The sequence below is a fragment of the Heptranchias perlo genome, chromosome 2 (assembly GCF_035084215.1).
Source record: "Heptranchias perlo isolate sHepPer1 chromosome 2, sHepPer1.hap1, whole genome shotgun sequence".
In the NCBI taxonomy this organism is placed as follows: domain Eukaryota; kingdom Metazoa; phylum Chordata; class Chondrichthyes; order Hexanchiformes; family Hexanchidae; genus Heptranchias; species Heptranchias perlo.
The window spans coordinates 168,178,228-168,202,778 of record NC_090326.1 but is presented as its reverse complement, the minus strand read 5'-3'; the positions used below and the strand labels follow the sequence as shown (position 1 = coordinate 168,202,778).

General features: G+C 46.1%; 1 protein-coding gene across 2 annotated transcripts in view; it reads left to right on the top strand.

Annotated features, from left to right (window-relative positions):
- The window catches only part of bop1 (BOP1 ribosomal biogenesis factor), a 203,920-nt gene that overhangs the window by 164,113 nt on the left and 15,256 nt on the right, over positions 1 to 24,551 (top strand). For both annotated transcript variants that reach the window (XM_067968910.1, XM_067968916.1), the window contains exons 6-13: positions 3,686 to 3,787; positions 5,556 to 5,768; positions 8,733 to 8,894; positions 9,600 to 9,680; positions 12,581 to 12,650; positions 15,253 to 15,385; positions 17,553 to 17,733; positions 19,992 to 20,280. In XM_067968910.1, coding sequence (XP_067825011.1) covers positions 3,686 to 3,787; positions 5,556 to 5,768; positions 8,733 to 8,894; positions 9,600 to 9,680; positions 12,581 to 12,650; positions 15,253 to 15,385; positions 17,553 to 17,733; positions 19,992 to 20,280 — 1,231 coding nt within the window. The remainder of the gene's footprint in view (positions 1 to 3,685; positions 3,788 to 5,555; positions 5,769 to 8,732; positions 8,895 to 9,599; positions 9,681 to 12,580; positions 12,651 to 15,252; positions 15,386 to 17,552; positions 17,734 to 19,991; positions 20,281 to 24,551) is intronic.

The following is a 24,551-nucleotide window of genomic DNA, read 5'->3' as shown; positions in this document are numbered from 1 at the left end:
TTTGACAGGACAGTGTAGAGGGAGCTTTACTCTGTATCTGACCCGTGCTGCTCCTGCCCTGGGAGTGTTTGATGGGACAGTGTAGAGGGAGCTTTACTCTGTATCTGACCCGTGCTGCTCCTGCCCTGGGAGTGTTTGACAGGGCAGTGTAGAGGGAGCTGAAAAGTTTTCCATTCCCAGAATTGGTGAAATTTGATCAAAAGGTTGAATAACTTGCATAGAATTACAAGGCGGAAACAGGCTGTTGGTGTTTATCTTCCACACAAGCAGCAGTACCCTAATCCCATGTGCGCACCCTGTTCCCATAATCCCCATATTCCCCTTTTCTTCGACCACCTATTGAACCTATTCCTAAATGTTGACATGGGCTCTGCTTCAATCTCTAACTCTGGTTGTGCATTCCACGGCCTCACCAACTGCAAGTGATTAGGATCTTCTCAACTCATATCTGACACTTTAAGTGAATACGGTGCAGTGGAGTTCGTGCTGGTCTGCTGCAGTACAGATGTCTGCCACCAGGGGCTGTTGGTGAGCTGTGAAAGTATCGAGGCTCAGCGTCCTGAATATGTGGTGCCGTTTATTGTCACTTGTACTGAGCTTTGGGAACAGGAGCAAGCCTGCCTGTTTTAACAGGTCACCACTCAGTGCTTTATAAATTGTCCACTGTAATGCCCTTTTTCAGTAATTTATTCCACATCTCTGATCTTTTGGGTGAAAAGTTCTTCCTGACTTTTACTGCTGACTTCCCCCCTCCTGCCCCCCCCCCCCCACTCCCCCCGAACCTTCTCCTCTTCCTCTCCCCACCTCCTTCTCCTCTTTCCTTTCCCCCCCTCCCCAACTCCTCCTCTTTCCTTTCCTGGATAACTAATGTCCCTAGACGTAAACCCATCTCTTCATAGAATCATAGAATGATACAGCACAGAAGGAGGCCATTCAGCCCATCGTGCCTGTGTCGGCTCTTTGAAAGAGCTATCCAATTAGTCCCACTCTCCTGCTCTTTCCCCATAGCTCTGAAAACCACTACCTTTTTTTTGATGTGGGTGATGCTATCCAGGCAGAATTCATTGCCCATCCCTAGTTGCCCTGAGGGCATGAAAAGTCGGTCACCCAGTGGGACTGGAGGACATTGGTAAGGCAGTTGGGTTTTTTCGACAATCCAGCAACAATGACAACTTGCATTTATATAGCGCCTTTAATGTAGAAAAACATCCCAAGGTGCTTCACAGAGGGGTAGTCAAAAAATGGACACTGAGATAAAGGAGATAATAGATGGGTGACAAAAAATCCATTCAAAGAGGTGGGTTTTATGGAGTCTGAGGCAGAGAGGCGAAAGGGATTAGGGAGGGAGAGCATGGAGCCTAGACAGCTGAAGGCATGACCATCAGTGGGTCATAGGGAAGGGGGGAATGTACAGGAGCTAGAGTCAGAGGAATGGAGAGTTTGGGAAGGGGGGTTGTAGGGCTGGAGAAGGTTACAGAGATAGGAAGTGAGTGAGACCATGGAGGGATTGAAACAGGAGGATGAGAATTTTAAATTAAGGCATTCTGAGGATCCAGATCTAATGTATGCCAGTGAGGATGTGGGGAATGGGCAAGTGGGAATTGGAATGGGGATAGTACACGAGCAACAGAGTATTGGCTTTGGTGGTCGTTCTTCTGGTGCCAGCCCACAAATTACCGGATTTATTGAATTCAGTTTCACAATGGCCTCTGGGTTATTACTCCAGTACCACAGCGCTACTGGACCTTCTGCAGGGATTTTCTAGGGTAGATGTGCATGTCATTACATTGTGTCTGCAACAAGATTCCCCCCCCACCTCCCAAAAAGACACTGAATGCTACAAAGAAGAATGAAAAGAGGAATGTCAAGGCCTTAGAGAGGGTGCAGAGGAGATTTGCTGGAATGATACCAGGGATGAGGGATTTCAGTTATGTGGAGAGACCAGAGAAGCTGGGATTGTTCTCCTTGGAGCATAGAAGGTTACGGGGAGATTTTATAGAGGTGTTCAAAATTTGATACAGTAGATAGGGAGAAACTGTATATTTCCACTGGCAGGAAAGTTGATAACCAGAGGACACAGATTTAAGGAAATTGGCAAAAGAGCCAGAGGCGACGAGGAGAATTTTTTTTTACACAGTGAGTTATGATGGTCTGGAATTCACTGCCTGAAAGGGTGGTGGAAGCAGATTCAATAGTAACTTTCAAAAGGGAATTGGATATATAGTTGAAAAGGAAAAATTTGCAGGGCTATGGGGAAAGAGCTGACACAGACATGATGGGCTGAATGGCCTCCTGTGCAGTATGATTCGATGAAGGAATCATTGTAGCCAGGTAACATGGCACGGTGTGATGCCTGGCACCAGACGCCATGCGCCCCATTGCGGGGTGATGAACATATCCACGATTGAGACCCACTGAGGATGTTCTGAACTCAAAGGGTTACTTGAAGGATTTTTTTTTTAATAGTTTCTCAACTTGGGCTGAAGTTCAAAATTTCCACCCAAAGAATTTACACTGAATTCCACTGAACATACTTCATCCCAATGAATGTGGTCTGCTCTCAAAAAACACTCACAGGTTGGCCTCGAGATGGTGAAATCTGTCTAACCATTGGCCCTTGGGGACAGACTAAATGTCTTGAGGCAGGTGACTTTTTAAAGGAATTTTTTCCCCAGTGCTTATTGGAGTACAGGATGTCAGTGCTGGGAATGAATTATTCCCCCCCTCCCCACATCCTTTTCTTTTGTACCCAACGTCTGCATTAAGCACTCTTGGGTGGGGTATAACACAGGCTAGAAAACATTCCCAACAGTTTAACACTGCTATCTCGTGCACATGCCAACCTTATGGTCCACTAAGGTGGGCGACCTCACCAAGTCTCTCTCATCCTAATTCCAGATGATTCATGTGTATAGTAAATAACAGCAACGCCAACACAGACCCCTGTTGAACTCGAGTCACACCTTTCCAGCCCGAGAAACTTCCATTACCCATACTCTGCTTTCTGCCCACCAATCATCTCTCTATCCTTAGAATCGTAGAATCTTCCAGCACAGAAGGAGGCCATTCATGCCTGTGCTGGCTCTTTGAAAGAACTGTCCAATTTAGTCCCACACCCCAGCTTTTTCCCCATAACCCTGAAAATTAGTCCTCTGTGAAAAAAATTCTCCTCATTTCCCCTCTAATTCTTTTGCCAATTATTTTAAATCTATGACCTCTGGTTACCGACCCACTTGCCAGAGGAAACAGTTTCTCTCTACTTGCTCTATCAAAACCCCTCATCATTTTGAACACCTCTATTGGGTCTCGCCTTAACTTTCTCTGCTCTAAGGAGAACAATCCCAGCTTCTCCAATCACTCCACATAACTGAAGTCTCTTGTCACTGGTATCATCCTGGTAAACCTCCTCTGCAAGGCTTTGACATCCTTCCTAAAGTGTGGTGCCCAGAATTGTACACAATACTCCAGCTGAGGCCTAACCAGTGATTTGTAAAGGTTTAGCATAACTTCCTTGTTTTTGTATTCAATACCCCTATTTACAATGCCAAGTATCCCATATGCTGACCAGAGATGTAGGTCTGCGCATAGATGTTGATGTGCAAGTTGGCCCTAAGATGTGCCCTGTCCCAGTAGCCACGTGACTTGAACAGAGTCTGAAACTAACACACCTCTTCTCCTCATTTAGCCTTCCGTTGATTTCTTCACCCATGAGACGATGATTCACCCCGTGACCAACCATCCAGCTCACAAACGCAGCTTCATTCCATCGCTCATTGAGAAGGAGAAGGTATGGCCTAGCAATTATTCCTGAGCCAGGCCGTGGCTAATGAATTTTTCTTCCTCCCCCCTCCCCTCTCTTTTCCCCCTGCCCCCAAAGGGGAGAGAGCAACGTTGCAGGTAACATAGGGCGAGGCCCACAAAAGGTCCCACCATCATCTGAGAGAGAGGGTGTTAGACCTGCCTGGAGGGACTGACCGAAAGTTGGAATTTAATGCAGGTTGTAGTCTCTCCATCTTCTTCACAGCTGTTGTGTTAAATGATTGAATCCCAGAATTTCCCTACTGTTATTACAATACAGGTTTTAAAAAATATTCATTCTCAGGAAATGGGTGTCGCTGGCAAGGCCGGTATTTATTGCCCATCCCTAATTGTCCTCCAGCGACTTGCTAGGCCACTTCAGAGAGCATTTAAGAGTCAACCATGTTGGTGTGGGACTGGAGTCATTTTTTGGCCAGACCGGGCAGGTTTCCTTCCCTAAAGGACATTAGTGAACCAGTTGGTTGTTCACGATAATCCAACAGCTTCATGGTCACTTTACTGACACTGGCTTTTCCCAGATGTTTTTTAAACTGAATTCAAATTCTCAAACTGCCATGCAGGGATTTGAACTCAGGTTCTCTAGATTATTAGTCCAGTAACATAACCATACACTACTGTACCCTGCAATGCAGGTGGGGGTTTGACACCTGGTTTGAGAGTGGTTTGAGCACTGAATTGTTAAACTGCTACACTTTACTGGGCAAAGCAAAGCTTGGCCTGTGCATGCTTAAATGCAGTTCAGCAGATGGCCCGAGCTCTTCAAATTTTCAGTCTTTACGTTACACTGCAGCTTGTGTGAGCCGACCTCCATGGAAAGTGGCTTTGCACCACTTACCAAAGCTCCAATTGCAGTCAGATCAGCAACCTCAGACTGGAGCTATACTGTGCATTGTGCACTGCACAAATCCAATCTAATTGATCCAGAAACAAAGTTATAACTGGCCTCTACAATTTTTTCTCGTCTCCATCAGATTCCTGGCGTTGGTGCGTGTGGCTGGTTTTCAGATTCGGTATTTTATTTTTGGTAAAACGATAAAATGATTGCTTGATCTCTGCCTACTTGCGATACCTGATGGAGATGTCAGTGGGGTCATCCAAGGGGATTCTCTTTCACGTGTCACCCTTCCAATGCAGTGCACAACCGAGTTTGTCTTTTGTTTGTCCTCGAGTTGCTGGCGACACTGGCGAGGCTGCATTTATTGCCCATCCCTAGTTGCCCTGAGGGTATTAAGAATCGATCCCATAGTGTGGCACGTAAGCCAGACTGGGTAGGGGTGGCAGGTCCCCTTCCCTGAAGGACACTAGTGAATCAGTTGGGATTTTATGACAATCCGGGCTGCTTTCATGGTCATTTTCTGGTGCCAGCCCACGAATTTACTACCTTCTAATGAATTCACTTTCACAACTTGCCGATGGTGGGATTTGAATTTGCGATCTCCGCTTCTCAATCCAGTACCATAATGACTAAAGTCCGTACCCTATTAGTTTTGGCATATCGCAGCCAATAGAATGGGGGGGAACTACCAGTCACTCCCTATCGCTTTTTTAGTGAGGGTGTACCTATCAGTTGGCTCAAGCAACTTTAATGGAGGTTTGGCGTAGACTGAGAATTTGCACCCAGCTGATTAAAATGGAGCAGTGTGTCTAAACCAATGACCAGGAAAGAACATTGGCCGATGTTTCCCTTATGTTGTGGCGTTAACTGTTTATTTTTTAAACTCTCTTCCACCCTGCAGGTTTCGAAACTTGTCCATGCAATAAAAATGGGCTGGATCAAACCACGGAAGCCGCGAGATGACACGTCACTGTTCTACGACCTATGGGCACAGGAAGATCCCAACGCAATTCTGGGTCGACATAAAATGCACGTACCTGCACCAAAGCTGAAGCTCCCAGGGCATGAGGAGTCGTACAACCCCCCACCTGAGTATTTATTAACGGAGGAGGAGGTGAGGAACTTGTAGTCTCTACTGGGTGGATTACCCAATCTGTGCGCTACTCTTGGCTGATTACTGGGAATATTTGATGGCTGACTTCACAGCCATGGTTCTCTGTGTCTTCCAGTAGTTATACAAGGGCTGTAGGTATTTGACTCCATTTTCTGTTGACTCCTCAGCACCACAAGGTGTCAGCACACTAGTATCTACAGAAATCACTCAACAACAAGCCCTTCTATGTATGAATGTTACCCCCACCCACCCAAAAGCAGGCCCCCTTCCAGCGGAGGTACACACTGACATGACACACCTCCAGTATTGAACCATGAAGCAATATGGTCTTAGAATGCTTACAGTACCCACAGACGATGAGTTGGCAGGAGGGAGGTGATGATTTGAATGCCCGGTGCTTACCTTCACCCCCTATCCCATTACCCTTTTCAGGAAGGAAGCACACAAACTCTTGCCACTCAAACCAACCTGGCTGGTCGCACACACTTCCAATCGGCTGTCTCAAGCAGCCTTAATGGAGGTTTGCGTGTAGGCCAAGGATTTGCACCTACCTGAGGAAAGATGAACAGTGTCTAGAACCGATGAGCAGAAAAGAAACCACTACATTGTGGTAACATGTTGTTCTTTTGAAATACGGAGGAATGGGGGAATATTCTGCTCCTCGCTGGGGTAATTTGTTCCTTTTTCTATTTTCCTCCTTCAGTTATGCCCAATGGTCAATTTTTTATCTTGCTGTGTTTTTGGTGTCTATAACCCTGGGATTTGGCCATTGTGAAGATTATTTAGTGGTGGACTTCAATTAAATGAGGAGGGACAGGAAACCGAGTGGTGTGGCCTTTCCCCGCTTGGGCCGGCTTCAAATGAGCGGTGAGCCTCCTCCATCATGCTGAAGCTCTGTTCAGGGCACATCTTCAATACCACATTCCGTTCCGATCACCGAGGCACAAAGGAAGTATCTTCAGCTGCTTCATCAATGACCTTCCCTCCATCAGAAGGTCAGAAATGGGGATGTTCGCTGATGATTGCACAGTGTTCAGTTCCATTCGCAACCCCTCAGAAATTGAAGCAGTCCGTGCCCGCATGCAGCAAGACCTGGACAACATCCAAGTGGCAAGAGAAAGTCTCACCACCTCCCCATGACATTCAATAGCATTACCATCGCCGAATCCCCCACCACCAACATCCTGGGGGTCACCATTGACCAGAAACATAACTAGACCAGCCACATTAATACTGTGGCTACATGAGCAGGTCAGAGGCTGGGTACTCTACGTCGAGTGATTCACCTCCTGACTCCTGAAAGCCTTTCCACCATCTACAAGGCACACGTCAGGAGTGTGATGGAATACTCTCCACTTGCCTGGATGAGTGCAGCTCCAACAACACTCAAGAAGCTCGACACCATCCAGAACATAGCAGCCTGCTTGATTGGCACCCCATCCACCACCCTAAACATTTGCTCCCTTCACCACCGGCGCACCATGTCTGCATTGTGTACCATCCACAGGTTGCACTGCAGCAACTCGCCAAGGCTTCTTCGACAGCACCTCCCAAACCCGCGACCTCTACCACCTAGAAGGACACGGGCAGCAGGCACATGGGAACACCACCACCTGCACGTTCCCCTCCAAGCCACACACCATCCCGACTTGGAAATATATCGCCGTTCCTTCATTGTCACTGGGTCAAAATCCTTGAACTCCCTTCCTAACAGCACTGTGGGAGAACCTTCACCACACGGACTGCAGAAGTGCTGCAAAGAACAGCCTTGTGGTTGGTTCCTAGCGTCAAGGTTTAAAAAAAACTTGGGCTCTTCCCTCTTGAAAGGAGATAAACAAGAGGGACCTTAAAGAGCTATCTGAGATGCTAAATGAAATAGAAGGTTAATCATGAGCTGTATTTCAAGTCGTCATGACTGCCGGACAAGAGAAGATAGGTGCAAACTGATGAAAGGCAAGTTCAGGACCGAAGTCAGCAAGCTGTTCACACAGAGCAATCAGTACCTGAAATGGTCTCTGGGTAGGGGTGGTGGGCTCCCTTCTCTGAAGGATATTATTGAATCAGTTGAGTTTTTGCAACAATCCAGCAGCTTTCATGGTTATTTTATCTGCCGCCAGCTCACAAATGACCAGATTTGTTGAATTCAGTTTCACAACTTGCCAATGTGGGATTTACGCTCTGAGTTGCTCGTCCAGTACTTTCAACATTGCTTTGATGAGGAGGTCGTAGAACTCTATGGAAGGATGAACTAGATGGGCTGAATGGCTCCTTTGATTTTTGTGACCTCTAGAACAGGGTCTCCCTGTTTTTCTGTCATTGTGGACTTCATATGTGTGTGCCATGGGGTAGGGCCACCTGAAGTTTAAAGCGTTGGTCCCATTCATTTCCATATATCATAGAAAATTTACGGCACAGAAGGAGGCCATTCGGCCCATCGAGTCCGGGTCGGCCGATGTCTCAAGCCACCGATACTGACAGATCTTGTCTTGATTTAGGATTTATCCACCAATGAGGCAACAGCATTAACAGCCCTTTCCAAACCTCCAGACCTAGAAAAATTCAAACGAGACAAAGCAGTGAACGAGAAATAGAAGCAGAAATAGGACTGAGTTATTTGAGTTTCCAGGGGTGTATTGTAGCACGTGGTCTTTGGGCCACAGATTAGATACCCCTGCTCGCGAAGGTCTCCAATGAAGATGTGCCTCTCTCTGAGGGTGAGGAGCTCTAGCTGCTCAAGTCATTCCTAATAGCTCGTTCCTCCTAGCACAGTTACTCTCCTCTGCACCTCTGTATGTGATGAATGAAGTGGTTGGGGATGAATTTACCGTGTCTTATTGGTACAGGACGGCACTAATTGTACGTGTGCAGTGTCCCAGAAACAGGAACGTATGTCCTTCACTTCACTGACTCCCCTACTTATTCCACCTGGCCTGATGTAGCTCACTTGCCATTTGTCATTTGCAGAAACTGGCCTGGGAACAGCAGGAGCCCGAGGAAAGGAAGCTCAACTTCCTCCCGCAGAAATTCTCGTCTTTCCGTGCCGTGCCTGCATTCTCACGCTTCATCCACGAACGCTTCGAACGGTGCCTCGATCTCTATCTCTGTCCCCGACAAAGGAAGATGAGGGTAGGTTCAGTCTTGTTTTGCTCTGGGGACCGGAGGGGGCAGAAAGAAGATAATAAAATGAGCTCTCGCTGCTCTGATACTTGTTTTGAAGATTGGTCTGTTGTTTTCAAAGACCTGCATTTACATATAATCCCTTATCACCCTTCTCCAAAATATCCCAAAGCACTGCTTACACAATGAATTAATTTTGAAGTGCAATGACTGTTGTTATGTAGGCAAACGCAGCAGCCAATTTACACACAGCAAGATTCCCACAAACAGCAACTGGATAAATGACCAGTTAATCTGTTTTTGGTGGTGGTGCTGGTGGTTGAGGAATGTTGGTCAGGACATCGGAGAGAACTCCCAGCTCCGCTTTGAATAGGGGCTGTGGGATCTTTTACGTCCACCTGAGGGGGCAACCATGGCCTTGGTTTAACGTCTCATCCGAAAGACGGCCCCTCCAACAGTGCACTACTCCCTCAGCACTACACTGAAGTGTCAGTCTGGATGATGTGCTCAAGTCTCTGGAGTGTGGCTTGAACCCACTATCTTCTGAGTCAGGAGGCGAGAGTGCGACCACTGAGTATCGCTGATTCTGTTGATGGGTAATTTTGTTTTTGTACCAGGATTGTTCATCTTTGTGTGTTACTTCTCCAAGAATTCCTCTGCTGAGACTTCTGCCCACTGCTGCAGTAGTTAATTTACTTTGTGGCTTTCCTCTAGGTGAATGTGGACCCAGAAGACCTGATACCAAAGCTTCCCAAACCAAAGGATCTCCAGCCATTTCCAACCACTCAAGCACTGGTGAGCACCTTCTCTGTGAGGAGCTCTTTGCCCTTGCACTGAAACGTAGCCTTCAACTGTCTCTATAAATGAAAGGTTTTCTCTGCGTGCACTCGCATAACGATTGCGAGCGTGCAGCAGCGATGGTCGCAGGGCACGATCCAGGGCCTATTCTGCTGATGGAAACCGGGTGCAGGTCAGCTCCTCTCTATCTGAAGTGTCTCTCATCCCACCAAGTGTTGGTCGTTTTTCCCCTTCCTAGTACTATCCATGTGTAGCAGGGTCGATGGGTCTCCAGCTGTAGTGTGCAGAGATGTCCGTGAGTGAATGCAATGGAAGGTAATTGTCAGCCATTGAACAGCTGGAAGGTCATTCCTGTGAAAGCCTGGATGACAGTTCACTCGGTCACTGTTAGTATATATATCACCTGTAGACTCTTGTGTATACTGCCCATAGAGTCTTGTACATATCTTCTTTATACCACCTCTAGAATCTGTATGCTGCCATAGAATCTTGTCTTTCTACATTTACTTGAATCTCGTGTATACTGCCTGTATATACACCAGAGTAGAACCTTGTATATACTGCCTGTAGAATTTTGTATATACACCCATAATAGTTCTTAATTTGAAACTATGACCCCTTGATCTTGAATTTTGAAAAACTCACTGAATCCACATTCTTCAAACCCTGTGGCTACGAGAGCAGGTCAGAGGCTGGGTATTCTGCAGAGAGTGACTCACCTCCTGACTTCCCAAAGCCTTTCCACCATCTACAAGGGCACAAGTCAGGAGTGTGCTGGAATACTCTCCACTTGCTTGGATGAGTGCAGCTCCAACAACACTCAAGAAGCTCGACACCATCCAAGATAAAGCAGCCAGCTTGATTGGCACCCCATCCACCACCCTAAACATTCACTCCCTTCACCACCGGCGCACTGTGGCTGCAGTGTGTACCATCCACAGGATGCACTGCAGCAACTCGCCAAGGCTTCTTCGACAGCACCTCCCAAACCCGCGACTTCTACCATCTAGAAGGACAAGAGCAGCAGGCACATGGGAACAACACCACCTGCACGTTCCCCTCCAAGTCACACACCATCCCGACTTGGAAATATATCGCCGTTCCTTCATTGTCGCTGGGTCAAAATCCTGGAACTCCGTTCCTAACAGCACTGTGGGAGAACCGTCACCGCACAGACTGCAGCGGTTCAAGAAGGCGGCTCACCACCACCTTCTCAAGGGCAATTAGGGATGGGCAATAAATGCTGGCCTCGCCAGCGACGCCCACATCCCGTGAACGAATAAAAAAAAAGCCCTCATACTCTTAAATATGGCCAACAAATCACCCCCTCCCCATCTCCTGAAAGAGACAGTAGTCCCATGGCAGCCAACCGCTCCTCATAGCTCTATCCGCTTTGTTCTGGAACTAATGTGGCAACCCTCCTTTGTTCTCCCTCGAGTAACTTTTTAAAATAGTGGGAACCAAAACTGCATGACACTCCAGATGTTGTCTGACTGCAGGCTATCCTCCAGATGCGGTCTCAGCAAGACAGATAGAGTTTTAGAATTGCCCTTCGATTAATAAGTTACACTCTTAGCCGGACATCCCATAACTGCCTGTGAGCACTATACTGATTATTTTAGTGACCTTTCACCCAAACCCCAAAAAACATTTTCCTGGTTTGTCACTACCAACACATTCCCATGTGACCCATACCTTTGCCAAATTTTCTAGATTACCTTTCAATCTATTAAATTACCTTTCAATCTATTAAATTCCACCTACCATTTCCCTGCCCACAGTCCGAGTGTCTCTGGATCCTCCTTTTAGTTTGTGATAAACACTTTGGAACACGATTCCATCCTCCAAATCATTTATTAAAAAATTATAAAGGACATCAGTGTCAGTGTCAACACCAACCCCAGCTGCCAGCCAGACGCCTCCCCTTGTGCCACAACTCGATGCTGTCTTCAAAATAAAAACAGCCAATTTCTAATCCAGCCATTTCCATTGCCACCCCCCACCCCCACCACTCCGTGGCCCTGAGCCTTGTGCAGTATTAGTATATGGGATTGTGACAGTTCTAAAATCCAGCTGTACAATAAAGGAAAGACTTGCATTTATATAGTGCCTTTCACAACCTCAAGCTGCCATGAAAGCGCTTTACAGCCAATGCAGTACTTATTGACGTGTAGTCACTGTTGTAATGTAGGAAACGCAGCAGCTAATTAGTACACACAAGGTCCCACAAACAGCAATGTGATAATGACCAGATAATCTGTTGTTTTTTTAAGTGATGTTGGTTGAGGGAAAAGTATTGGCCAGGACACCGGCTCTTCTAAATAGTACAGTGGGATCTTTTACGTCCATTCCTCCTTCATCGCTGGGCTAAAATTCTGGAACTCCCTACTTAACAGCATTGTGAGAGAACCTTCACCACATGGACTGCATTGGTTCAAGAAGGCAGCTTACCACCACCTTCTGAAGGGCACTTAGGGATGGGCAATAAATGCTGGCCTCGCCAGCGACACCCACATCCCATGAACAAATTAAAAAAAAACCTGAGGGGGCAAACGGTTTAACTTCTCATCCGAACGACGGCACCTCCGTCAGTACTGCACTGGAGCCCATGTCCTATCCTCCTCTGCTATATCCAGGGACGATGAAACCTGAACAGCTAAGGGTTAATATCTTTTTCCCCCCCCTCTCAGTCTCTTGATTGTTTAAAGATGCTTCTCCTTTCTAAAAGTGGGATCTATTGAGCAGATGGGTTGTCATAAGCACCCCCCTCCCTAATCCTGCTTCCCGGGGCACTAATGAGATCGACAGTTTCACTGTTGACATTGGAACATTTAAGAGCACATTCTTCGACCGACCTGACCATGTTTCTCCTTCACCCTCCCCTCTATGTTTTACAGGTATACACGGGGCACACTAACTTGGTGCGGTGCATCAGCGTCTCTCCCAGCGGGCAGTGGCTGGCATCAGGTAACGGCACATTCCTCTCCTCTCTGCATTACAGTTTTGATGGTCTTAAGTTGTTAGTGCTCTTAAAACAAGAAGTGGGGGGGATCCGGGGGTTGGTGGGGAGTGACTGGTAAAAGGGAAGCTGGAACATTTCTGTGGCCAGTCCCGCTCTCAGCAGCAGCTTTCCAGCCGCTGAAATCATCCTGCGGGGCACTGAGGTAATGGAGTTATTTCAGAGCAGTTCAATATACAAGTTGTGCGTGTCTGTGTCTGGCTGGGGAAGAACCCGGAGTGGAACAGTGCAAGTCTCTTTCATACAGTCGGAAGATGAGAAAGGAAACCCAGTAATTCACTCACTCGAATAATTTTATTTCCCATTTAAGTTTCACTGTAAGATTTAGGTTTTCAACTCTGGTATTTTCCATCACATTTCCCCCATTTTTGCTCCCTGCTCTTCTTACATCATGCCTTGGGGGGGCAGGGGGGGTGGGTGGTGGTGGTAGGGGATTGGCTTCTGAACATCTCCCAGACATCTGCTAACAACTGGTGTGTACCCTGCTCACAGACCTGTGCCTTGCTGCCTGGGGATGGCCACACATCTGCAGGATGGTGAAGGCGATGAGAGAAGAGAGACTGGGATCAGAATTACAACCAGACAGTGTGCTGCCAGTCTAGACAACCCTCTGTTCAGACTGAAATCACTTTATATTTTTCCAGCTGGTGATCTTAAGGACATCATTCCCATCTTGCTTTCAATGCAAATTTACAAACCGTGGCACTTTAGAGGTGAAATTCCTCTCCGTGAAATTAAAATTAATGTAATTAACAACCTTGTAATTAACGAAATTGCAAGGTCCATGTTGCTGCAATTTCAATAGTGGCCTGTTAATTATGGAGAGAAGCAGGACTCATCCCATTCTCTCAATAAGTAAATTATATTTATATATGTAAATTGGGTTCGTTAGACAAACGTGATCTTAATGCTAATAGTGAGGAATTCTGCTCCACAGTTCTGTGATGGATGGGCATGGCGTGACTTTATACAGCACCTTATCGTGGGTCACCTCAAAGCAATACACCGACAATCAATAACTGTTGCCAGAAAGACTTGCATTTAAATAATGCCTTTCAAGACCTCAGGATGTCCCAAAGCGCTTTACAGCCAACAGAGTATTTTTGAAGTGTAGTCACTGTTTAAATGAAAGGCAGTAGACAGTTTGTACATAGCACGATCCCACAAACAGCAATGAGATAAATGATCAGATCATCTGTTTTCATAGTGGGTACAGCTCAGGAGGAGGCCATTCGATCCATCGTGCCTATGTTGGCTCTTTCCCCATAACCCTGTAAATTTTTCCCCTTCAAGTATTTATCTAATTCCTTTTTAAAGTTACTATTGAATCTGCTTCCACCACCCTTTCAGGCAGTGCATTCCAGATCATTACAATTCACTGCGTTTAAAAAAAAAAGGTTTTGTCATGTTGCCTCTGGTTCTTTTGCTGATCACCTTAAATCTGTGTCCTCTGGTCACCGATCCTTCTGCCACTGGAAACAATTTCTCCTTATTTATTCTATCAAAACTGTTCATGATCATGAACACCTCTATCAAATCTCCCCTTATACTTCTCTGTTCTAAAGAGAACAACCCCAGCTTCTCCAATCTTTCCACGTAACTGAAGTCCCTCATCCCTGGTACCATTCTAGTAAATCTCTTCTGCACTCTTTCTAAGGCCTTGACATCCTTCCTAAAATGTGGTGCCCAGAATTGAACACAATGCTCCAGCTGAGTCCTAACCAGCGTTTTATAAAGGTTTAGCATAATTTCCTTGCTTTAGTATTCTATGCCTCTATTAATAAACCCCAGGATCCCATATGCTTTTTTAACAGCCTTCTCAACTTCCTACCACCTTCAAAGATTTGTGTACCTACACCCCAGGGCTCTCTGTTCCTGCAACCCCCTTTAAAATTGTACCATTTTGTTAATATTGCCTCTCCTCATTCTTCCTACCAAAATGCATCACTTCACACTTCTGTGCCTTAAATTTCATCTGCCATGTGTCAGCCCATTTCACCACTCTGTCTGTGTCCTCCTGAAGTCTGTTACTATCTTCCAAGTTGTTTACTACATTTCCGAGTTTCGTCATTTGCAAACTTTGAAATTATATCAAAAAGAGCAGTTTTAGTGTTGGTTGAGGGATAAATATTGGCCAGGACATCGAGAAGAAGACCCCGCTCTTCTTCGAATAGTGCCATGGGATCTTTTACGTCCACCTGAGAGGGCAGACGGGGCCTCGGTTTAACGTCTCATCCGAGTGACAGCACCTCCCTCAGTACTGAACTGGGAGTGTCAACCTCGACTTTGAGCTCAAGTCTCTGGAGTGGGAACCTCTGACTCAGGCGAGAATGCTACACCCTAAGCCATGGATAACATGGCAGCCAATTTACACACAGCAAAGACCTTCAAACGGCAATGAACTGAATAACTAGTTAATCCTTTTTGGTTGAGGGACGAATGTTGGCCAGCTTTGGGCAGTGCAGGATGTGGTCACTTGCATTGTTGGTAACTTAATATCCCTTTCTGATTCCCAAGTCTAATGATTCTCTAACCCCCCCACCCCTGCAGGTTCGGATGACTGCACAGTGCGGTTTTGGGAGGTCTCCACAGCCCGTTGTATGAGAACCATCAAGGTGGAAGGGGCAGTGAGGAGCATCGCTTGGAACCCTAACCCTGTTCACTGTCTCGTAGCACTGACTGTGTAAGTACCAGGCCACACGGGCCTCAATCACACTGCTTGATTGACAACAAAGTTACAACACAAATATTACCGGGGTGTGCAGGATGGCAATGGTTAAAGATGTGGGAAATAAAATTGCCGTGTTGCTGATCTAGGGATAATGGCCCGAGAATGAGGTTAATGCACATTGATGGGGCAGTTTTACTCTGCATCTAATCTGACCTGGGAGCATTTGATGGGACAATGTAGAGGGAGCTTTACTCTGTTTCTAACCCATGCTGTACTTGCCCTGGGAGAGCTTGATGGGACTGTGTAGAGGGAGCTTTACTTTGTATCTAACCTGTGCTGTACTTGCACCGGGAGTACATAAGAAATAGGAGCAGGAGTAGGCCAATCGGCCCTTCGAGCCTGCTCCGCCATTCAATAAGATCATGGCTGATCTGATCCTAACCTCAAATCTAAATTCATGTCCAATTTCCTGCCCGCTCCCCGTAACCCCTTGGGGCAGTGCAAAGGCAGCTTTACTCTAACCTGTGCTGTACTTGTCCTGGAGGTGTTTTGATGGGGTGGTGTAGAAATAAGGAGCTTTACTTTGTATCCAACACATCATGTGCCTGGTCTGGCAGTGTAGAGCTGAACAATGGTGAGTGTACTTCGTACGGTTACTGGGAGTAGAATGGAAAACTGGGTCATTAATCCAGACCGTTTCTTAGGAACGTAGGAACAGGAGTAGGCCATTTAGCCCCTCCAGCCTGTTCTACCATTCATTGAGATCATGGCTGATCTGTCACCTAACTCCATGTACCCGCCTTAGTACCTTTGGTTAACAAAAATCTATCAGAACTCAGATATAAAATGAACAATTAAGCTAGCATCAACTGCCATTTGTGGAAGAATTCCAAACTTCTATCGCCCTAGGAAGTGTTTCCTAACTTCACTCCTGAAAGTCCTGGCTGTAATTTTTAAGCTATGTCCCCTAGTCCTAGACTCCCCAACCAGCAGAAATAGTTTCCCTCTATCTACCCTCTCAGTTCCCCTTAATATCGTGAAAACTTTGATCAAATTACCCCTTAATCTTCTAAATTCCAGGGAATACAACCCTGGTTTGTGTAATCTCTCCTCGTAATTTAACCCTCGGAGTCCAGGTTTCATTCTAGTAAATCTACACTGCACTCCCTCCAAGGCCAATATATCATTCCTAAGGTTCGGTGCCCAGAATTGAACACAGTACTCCAGGTGTGGTCTAACCAGGGCTTTGTACAGCTGTAACATAACTCCTACCTCCTTGTATTCTAGTCCTCTAGATATAAAGACCAGCAAGCTTTTAACCTTTTTGATTATTTTTTGTACCTGTCCATGATGTTTTAATGATCTATGTATACGGACCCCTAAGTCTCTTTGGATCTCCACTGTTTCGAGCTTTTTACCATTTAGAAAGTACTCTAATCTATCCTTTTTAGGTTTAAAGTGGATGACCTCACACTTACCTACATTGAAATCCATTTGCCACAGTTTTGCCCATTCACTTAATCTATTAATATCTCTCTGTAATTTTATGCTTCCGTCTACACTGCTTACAATGCTGCCTATCTTTGTGTCATCGGCAAACTTATATATATGGCTTTCTATCTCGTCATCTAAGTCATTAATAAATACAGTGAACAGTTGAGGCCCCAACACACATCCCTGTGGGACACCACATCCTGCCAATTTGAGTACCTGCCCATTATCCCTATTCTCTGTCTCCTGCCGCTTAGCCAGTTTTCTAATCAGGTCAATAATTTGCCCTCAATTCCATGAGCTTGAACTTTAGCTAACAGTCTCTTATGAGGTACTTTATTGAATGCCTTCTGGAAGTCCATATAAACAACATCCATAGACATTGCCCTATTCACTACTTTAGTCACCTCTTCAAAAAATTCAATCAGGTTCGTCAGGCATGACCTACCCTTTACAAATCCATGCTGGCTCTCTCTGCTCAGCTGAAAATTTTCAACGTGTTCAGTCGCTCTATCCTTAATTATAGACTCTAGTAATTTCCTGACAGCAGATATAAGGCTAACTGGTCTATAATTCCCTGGTTTCCCTCCCACCTTTCTTAAATAGCTGAGTGACATGCATTTTTTTTGATATGAGTCTGCAGAGTGCACTGAATAGCTAAGTGCTGTTTTATCTTTGTGTTTTGCAGTGATCAGTCTGTGATCATCGTTAATCCATGCCTGGGTGATAAGTTACTGTATAACGCCACAGACCAGCTAATCGCATCGTTTGAGAAGCCAGAGGAGGAGCCAGTCCAACCCGTGGAATGGACAGCTGCTGAGGGAGAGGCGTTTGATGAAGGATTCCGTCTTATCATCAGACACAACAAGGTCTTCAATTATTTTTAAATTTAATTTGAGTGAGCGGTTCTAACATCCATAACCTCTCAGGTCCTGAGCTTGTATCAGTTTACCACTTCTGTTGATTTAGCTCCTTGCCTCCAGTTCTCTTCCACCCTTGGTTGCTGCACCAAGGCCTTCTGTTGGGCTTATATAGCATATTGTCATATATCCGTATTACAGCATATTGTCATATATCCCTATTACCCTTATGTGGGGTATTACTGCATATTGTCATATATCCATATTACCCTTATGTGGGGTATGACTGCATATTGTCATATATCCATATTACCCTTATGTGGGGTATGACTGCATATTGTCATATATCCATATTACCCTTATGTGGGGTATTATAGGATATTGTCATATATCCCAATTACCCTTATGTGGGATATTATAGGATATTGTCATATCTCCTGTGCCAAAACTGTTCACTATTCCAGGATCATCCTGGAATGCAAAGATAACCCCCAGCTTCTCTTTGCTATAAACCGTCTTCTTGACCCCATCCCCCCTGCCTCCTCCACCCTCCCCTCCAACAACAAGTGCGAGGAACTCATAGACTACTTTGTCATTAAGATTGAGGCCATCCGTTCAGCTGCCTCTGCCGCTTCCCTCTCATCCCCTAGCCAAACTTCCCCCCTGCACTAGCCCCAAACTCACATCTTTCTCTAGTTTCTTTCCTATCTCCGAGCTCATCTTGACCTTAAGACCCACCTCCTGCTCCCCCGACCCTATTCCCACCAAACTGCTGACCACCTAACTTCTCTTCCTGGCCCTTTTGTTAGCTGATATTGATAACGGTTCCCTCTCCTCAGCCACTGTTTCCCCCCTCCCCATCAAATCTGCCGTCACCACCCCCCCACCACTTCAAAAAAAACACCCTTGACCCCTCTGCCCTTGCAAACTACCGCCCCATCTCCAACCTCCCTTTTTCTCTCAAGTCCTTGAAGAACGTGTTGTCGCCTCCCAAATTCGTGCCCGTCTTTCCCGCAACTCCACGTTTGAATCCCTCCAATCAGGTTTCCGCCCCTGCCACAGTCACAAATGACATCCTATGTGTCTGTGACGATGGTAAACTATCCCTCCTCATCCTTCTCGACCTGTCTTACAGCCTTTGTCACGGTTGATCACACCATCCTCCTCCAACGCCTCTCCTCCATCGTCCAGCTGGGTGGGACTGCCTGGTTCCATTCTTAGCCAGTCGTAGCCAGAGAATCATCTGCAATGGCTTCTCTTCCCGCTCCCGCACCATTACCTCTGGAGTCCCCAAAGGATCTATCCTTGGCCCTCTCCTATTTCTCATCTACATGCTGCCCCTCGGCGACATCATCCGAAAACACAACGTCAGGTTCCACATGTACGCTGACGACACCCAGCTCTACCTCACCGCCACCTCCCTCGACCCCTCTGATTTGTCACACTGCTTGTCCGACAAATATTTTCTACAACTAAATATTGGGAAGACTAAAGCCATTGTCTTCAGTCCCCACCACGAACTCCATTCCTTAGTCACCGACTCCATCCCTCTCCCTGGCCACTGTCTGAGGCTGAGCCAGACCGTTGACAACCTTGGTGTCCTATTTGACCCTGAGGTGAGCTTTTGACCACATATCTGCTCCATCACCAAGACTGTCTACTTCCACCTCTGTAACATTTCCCGTCTCTGCCCCTGCCTCAGCTCATCTGCTGCTGAAAGCCTCATCCATGCCCTTGTTACCTCCAGACTTGACCATTCCAATGCTCTCCTGGCCGGCCTCCCATCTTCCATCCTCCATAAACTTGAGCTCACCCAAAACTCTGCTTCCCATATCCTAACTCGTACCAAGTCCCGTTCTCCCATCACCCCTGTACTCACTGACCTACATTGGCTCCCAGTCCAGGAATGCCTCGATTTTAAAATTCTCATCCTTGTTTTCAAATCCCTCCATGGCCTCGCCCCTCCCTATCTCTGTAACCTGGAATGCACTGCTTGAAAGGGTGGTGGAAGCAGATTCAATACTAAGTATCGAAAGGGAATTGGATAAGTACTTAAAGGGGAAAACTTTGCAGGGCTTCAAGGAACGAACAGGGTAGTGGGACTAATTGGATAGCTCTTTCAAAGAGCCGGCACAGGCATGATGGGCCGAATGGCCTACTTCTGTGCTGTATCAGTCTATGATTCTATAACCACTGGTGTACTGTATCACTTTAGCGTGTTTTTGCCAGGGTGACTCTCTTCTCTTTCCTGTGACTCGTTTCAACAGCTGGTGAAGCAGGTGACCTGGCACGGGAAGGGCGACTATTTGGCCACAGTTATTCCGGACAACGGCAACGCTCAGGTCCTCATCCACCAGCTAAGCAAGCGCCGGAGTCAGAACCCCTTCCGCAAGAACAAAGGCATGGTGCAATGCGTCCTCTTCCATCCCATCAGGCCGTTCTTCTTCGTGGCCACGCAGCGTTACGTCCGTGTCTACAACCTCCTCAAGCAGGAACTCACCAAGAAGCTGCTGACCAACTGCAAGTGGGTGTCGAGCATGGCCATACACCCCGGGGGTGAGTGGGATACAACCTGATCACCTTTACCATCAGGGAAGCTGTCTTGGACGAGGCACTAACTTTCATCCTGCAAGGGAGCTGAACTAACCTGACTGGAGATAACCCCCGTTTAACTTGGGGAAGGGGCTGATTAGAGGTCGTGTTATTAATCCACGTGGCAATGTAACTGACGGTCTCTGTTACCCAATTGGTCCGTGACTTAGGTACATAGGAACAGGAGTTGGCCACTCAGCCCCTTGAGCCTGTTCCGCCATTCAATGAGATCATGGCTGATCTGTATTCTAACTCTATATACCTGCCGTCGTTCCATACCCTAGTGGGGTATGTTTCCAGTGGGGTTCCGCAGGGCTCAGTACTAGGTCCCTTGCTTTTTGTGGTATATATATATATACATCAATGATTTAGACTTAAATGTGGGGGGCATGATTAAGAAGTTTGCAGATGAAACAAAAATTGGCCATGTGGCTGAGAGTGAGAAAGAAAGCTGTAGACTGCAGGAAGAAAGGTCGGAGGCTAAGGCAACGCCATTCGTTTTTTTTTAGATAGAAGGCTTTAGTGGCAGAATCAGGTTGGACGGAGGTCCACCTAATGAAAAACAGCAGGGTAGAGTTAGGCCAGAGTTGAAGCCAATGCAGAACAATTTTTTTTTAAAGTTCAAAGTCAGGGCCAAAGTTGTTGTGGTGAAAAACAGTGGGGCTTGAGAATGAGCTGGGACTGGAATAGCATTATTTTTAAAAATTTGCTAGGCAGAGTTGCAGCCAGATCAGTGTTTTTAAAGGCAGAATCATGCGGCTGGAGGCTGAGCAGTGGGCAACAGCAGGGTCTGAGACAGAGCTGGAAGTAGGGGCAGAGGCAGAATCATTTTTTGGGGACAGTATTTTTTTTTAAATTTGTAATAGCAGCAGCAAAGTCTGGATTCTGACAATTCATGTTCCTTATCAGCTTGTCCGTTGTGTGGGCAATAGAGGAGAGCTCCAGGAGATTATGACAGTTGACTTGTGTGGTTTGTAGAGGCCGAACAAGTGGGAGACACACAAAATGGTGGCTGGACCTGGGTGACTCATACAGCAGCTAGGGTTGCTCACCCTCACTTTGCACTTCTCAAGTGGTGTGATGGTCACTTAACTATTAAAGAAATGGCCAAGAATGTTAATCCTGCTCTAAATATCAGGAAATAAATTAAGCATTGCATTGAAATTGCACAGCCTGAATAACTGACAACACTGTCTGATTTTGAAAGACAATCTGATTAACTCAGGTGCTAGACCCAAAGTATTGAGTAAGTTGAGTATGTAGTGGGTAAGTTGTTAGAGGGTATTCTGAGAGACAGGATCTACAGGCATTTGGAGAGGCAGGGACTGATCAGGAACAGTCAGCATGGTTTTGTGAGAGGAAAATCATGTCTCACGAATTTGATTGAGTTTTTTGAAGGGGTAACCAAGAAGATAGATGAGGGCTGTGCAGTAGACGTGGTCTACATGGACTTCAGCAAAGCCTTTGACAAGGTACCGCATGGTAGGTTGTTACATAAGGTTAAATCTCACGGGATCCAAGGTGAGGTAGCCAATTGGATACAAAATTGGCTTGACGACAGAAGACAGAGGGTGGTTGTCGAGGGTTGTTTTTCAAACTGGAGGCCTGTGTCCAGCGGTGTGCCTCAGGGATCGGTGCTGGGTCCGCTGTTATTTGTTATTTATATTAATGATTTGGATGAGAATTTAGGAGGCATGGTTAGTAAGTTTGCAGATGACACCAAGATTGGTGGCATTGTGGATAGTGAAGAAGGTTATCTAGGATTGCAACGGGACCTTGATAAATTGGGCCAGTGGGCCGATGAATGGCAGATGGAGTTTAATTTAGATAAATGTGAGATGATGCATTTTGGTAGATCGAATCGGGCCAGGACCTACTCCGTTAATGGTAGGGCGTTGGGCAGAGTTATAGAACAGAGATCTGGGAGTACAGGTTCATAGCTCCTTGAAAGTGGAGTCACAGGTGGATAGGGTGGTGAAGAAGGCATTCGGCATGCTTGGTTTCATTGGTCAGAACATTGAATACAGGAGTTGGGATGTCTTGTTGAAGTTGTACAGGACATTGGTAAGGCCACACTTGGAATATTGTGTACAGTTCTGGTCACCCTATTATAGAAAGGATATTATTAAACTAGAAAGAGTGCAGAAAAGATTTACTAGGATGCTACCGGGACTTGATGGTTTGACTTATAGGGAGAGGTTAGATAGACTGGGACTTTTTTCCCTGGAGAGTAGGAGGTTGAGGGGTGATCTTATAGAAGTCTATAAAATAATGAGGGGCATAGATAAGGTCGATGGTCAAAATCTTTTCCCAAAGGTAGGGGAGTCTATAACGAGGGGGCATAGATTTAAGGTGAGAGGGGAGAGATACAAAAGGGTCCAGAGGGGCAATTTTTTCACTCAAAGGGTGGTGAGTGTCTGGAACGAGCTGCCAGAGGCAGTAGTAGAGGCGGGTACAATTTTGTCTTTTAAAAAGCATTTGGACAGTTACATGGGTAAGATGGGTATAGAGGGATATGGGCCAAGTGCAGGCAATTGGGACGAGCTTAGTGGTATAAACTGGGCGACATGGACATGTTGGGCCGAAGGGCCTGTTTCCATGTTGTAACTTCTATGATTCTATGATTCTATAATCAATGGACTGGTCAGGTGGGCAGAAAAGTGGCAAATGGAATTCAATCCGGAGAAGTGTGAGATAATTTATTTGGGGAGGGCAAACAAGGCAAGGGAATACACAATACATGGGAGGATACTGAGAAGTGTAGAGGAAGAGGGTGGAGTGCATGCCCACAGATCCCTGAAGTTGGCAGTACAGGTAGATAAGGTGTTAGGAAAGCATATGGGATACTCCCCTTTATTAGCCGAGGCATTGAATATAAGAACAGGAAGGTTATGCTAGTACTGTACAAAATACTAGTTAGGCCACAGTTAGAGTACTGTGTACAGTTCTGGTCACCACATTATAGGAAAGATGTAATTGCACTAGAGAGGGTACAGAGGAGATTTACATGGATGTTCCCAGGAAAGAACATAAGAACATAAGAAATAGGAGCAGGAGTAGACCATATGGCCCCTCGAGGCTGCTCCGCCATTCAATAAGATCATGGCTGATCTTCGACCGCAACTCCACTTTCCTGCCTGATCCCCATATCCCTTGATTCCCCGAGAGTCCAAAAATCTGTCCATCTCAGCCTTTAATATAATCAATGACTCAGCATTCACAGCCCTTTAGGGTAGAGAATTCCAAAGATTCACAATCCTCTGCGTGAAGAAATTCCTCCTCATCTCCGTTGTAAATGGCCGACCCCTTATCCTGTGACTATGCCCCCTAGTTCTCGACTTTCTAGCCAGGGGAAACAATCTCCCAGCATCTACCATGTCAAGCCCCCTCATAATCTTATATTTTATCAATGAGATCAACTCTCATTCTTCTAAACTTCAGAGAGAATAGGCCCATTCTACTCAACCTCTCCTAATAGGACAGCCCTCTCATCCCAGGAATTAATCCAGTGAACCTTTGTTGCACCGCCTCTAAGACAAGTATATCCTTCCTTAGATAAGGAGACCAAAACTGTACACAGTACTGCAGGTGAGGTCTCACTAAAGCCCTGTACAACCATGTAAGACTTCCTTACTCTTATACTCCAACCCCCTTGCAATAAAGGCCAATGTGCCATTTGCTTTCCTAATTGCCTGCTATACCTGCATACTAACTTTTTGTGTTTCTTGTACGATGACACCCAAGTGTCTCTGAACACCAACATTTAATAGTTTGTCACCATTTAAAAAATATTCTGTTTTTCTATTCTTCCTACCAAAGTGAATAACTTTACATTTCCCCACATTATACTCCATCTGCCACCTTCTTGCCCACTTACTTAACCTGTCTATATCATAGGAACATAGGAACAGGAGTAGGCCATTCAGCCCCTCGTGCCTGCTCCGCCATTTAATAAGATCATGGCTGATCTGTGATCTTACTCCATATACCTGCCTTTGGCCCATATCCCTTAATACCTTTGGTTGCCAAAAAGCTATCTATCTCAGATTTAAATTCAGCAATTGAGCTAGTATCAATTGCCGTTTGCGGAAGAGAGTTCCAAACTTCTACAACCCTTTGTGTGTAGAAATGTTTTCTAATCTCACTCCTGAAAGGTCTGGCTCTAATTTTTAGACTGTGCCCCCTACTCCTAAAATCCCCAACCAGCGGAAATAGTTTCTCTCTGTCCACCCTAG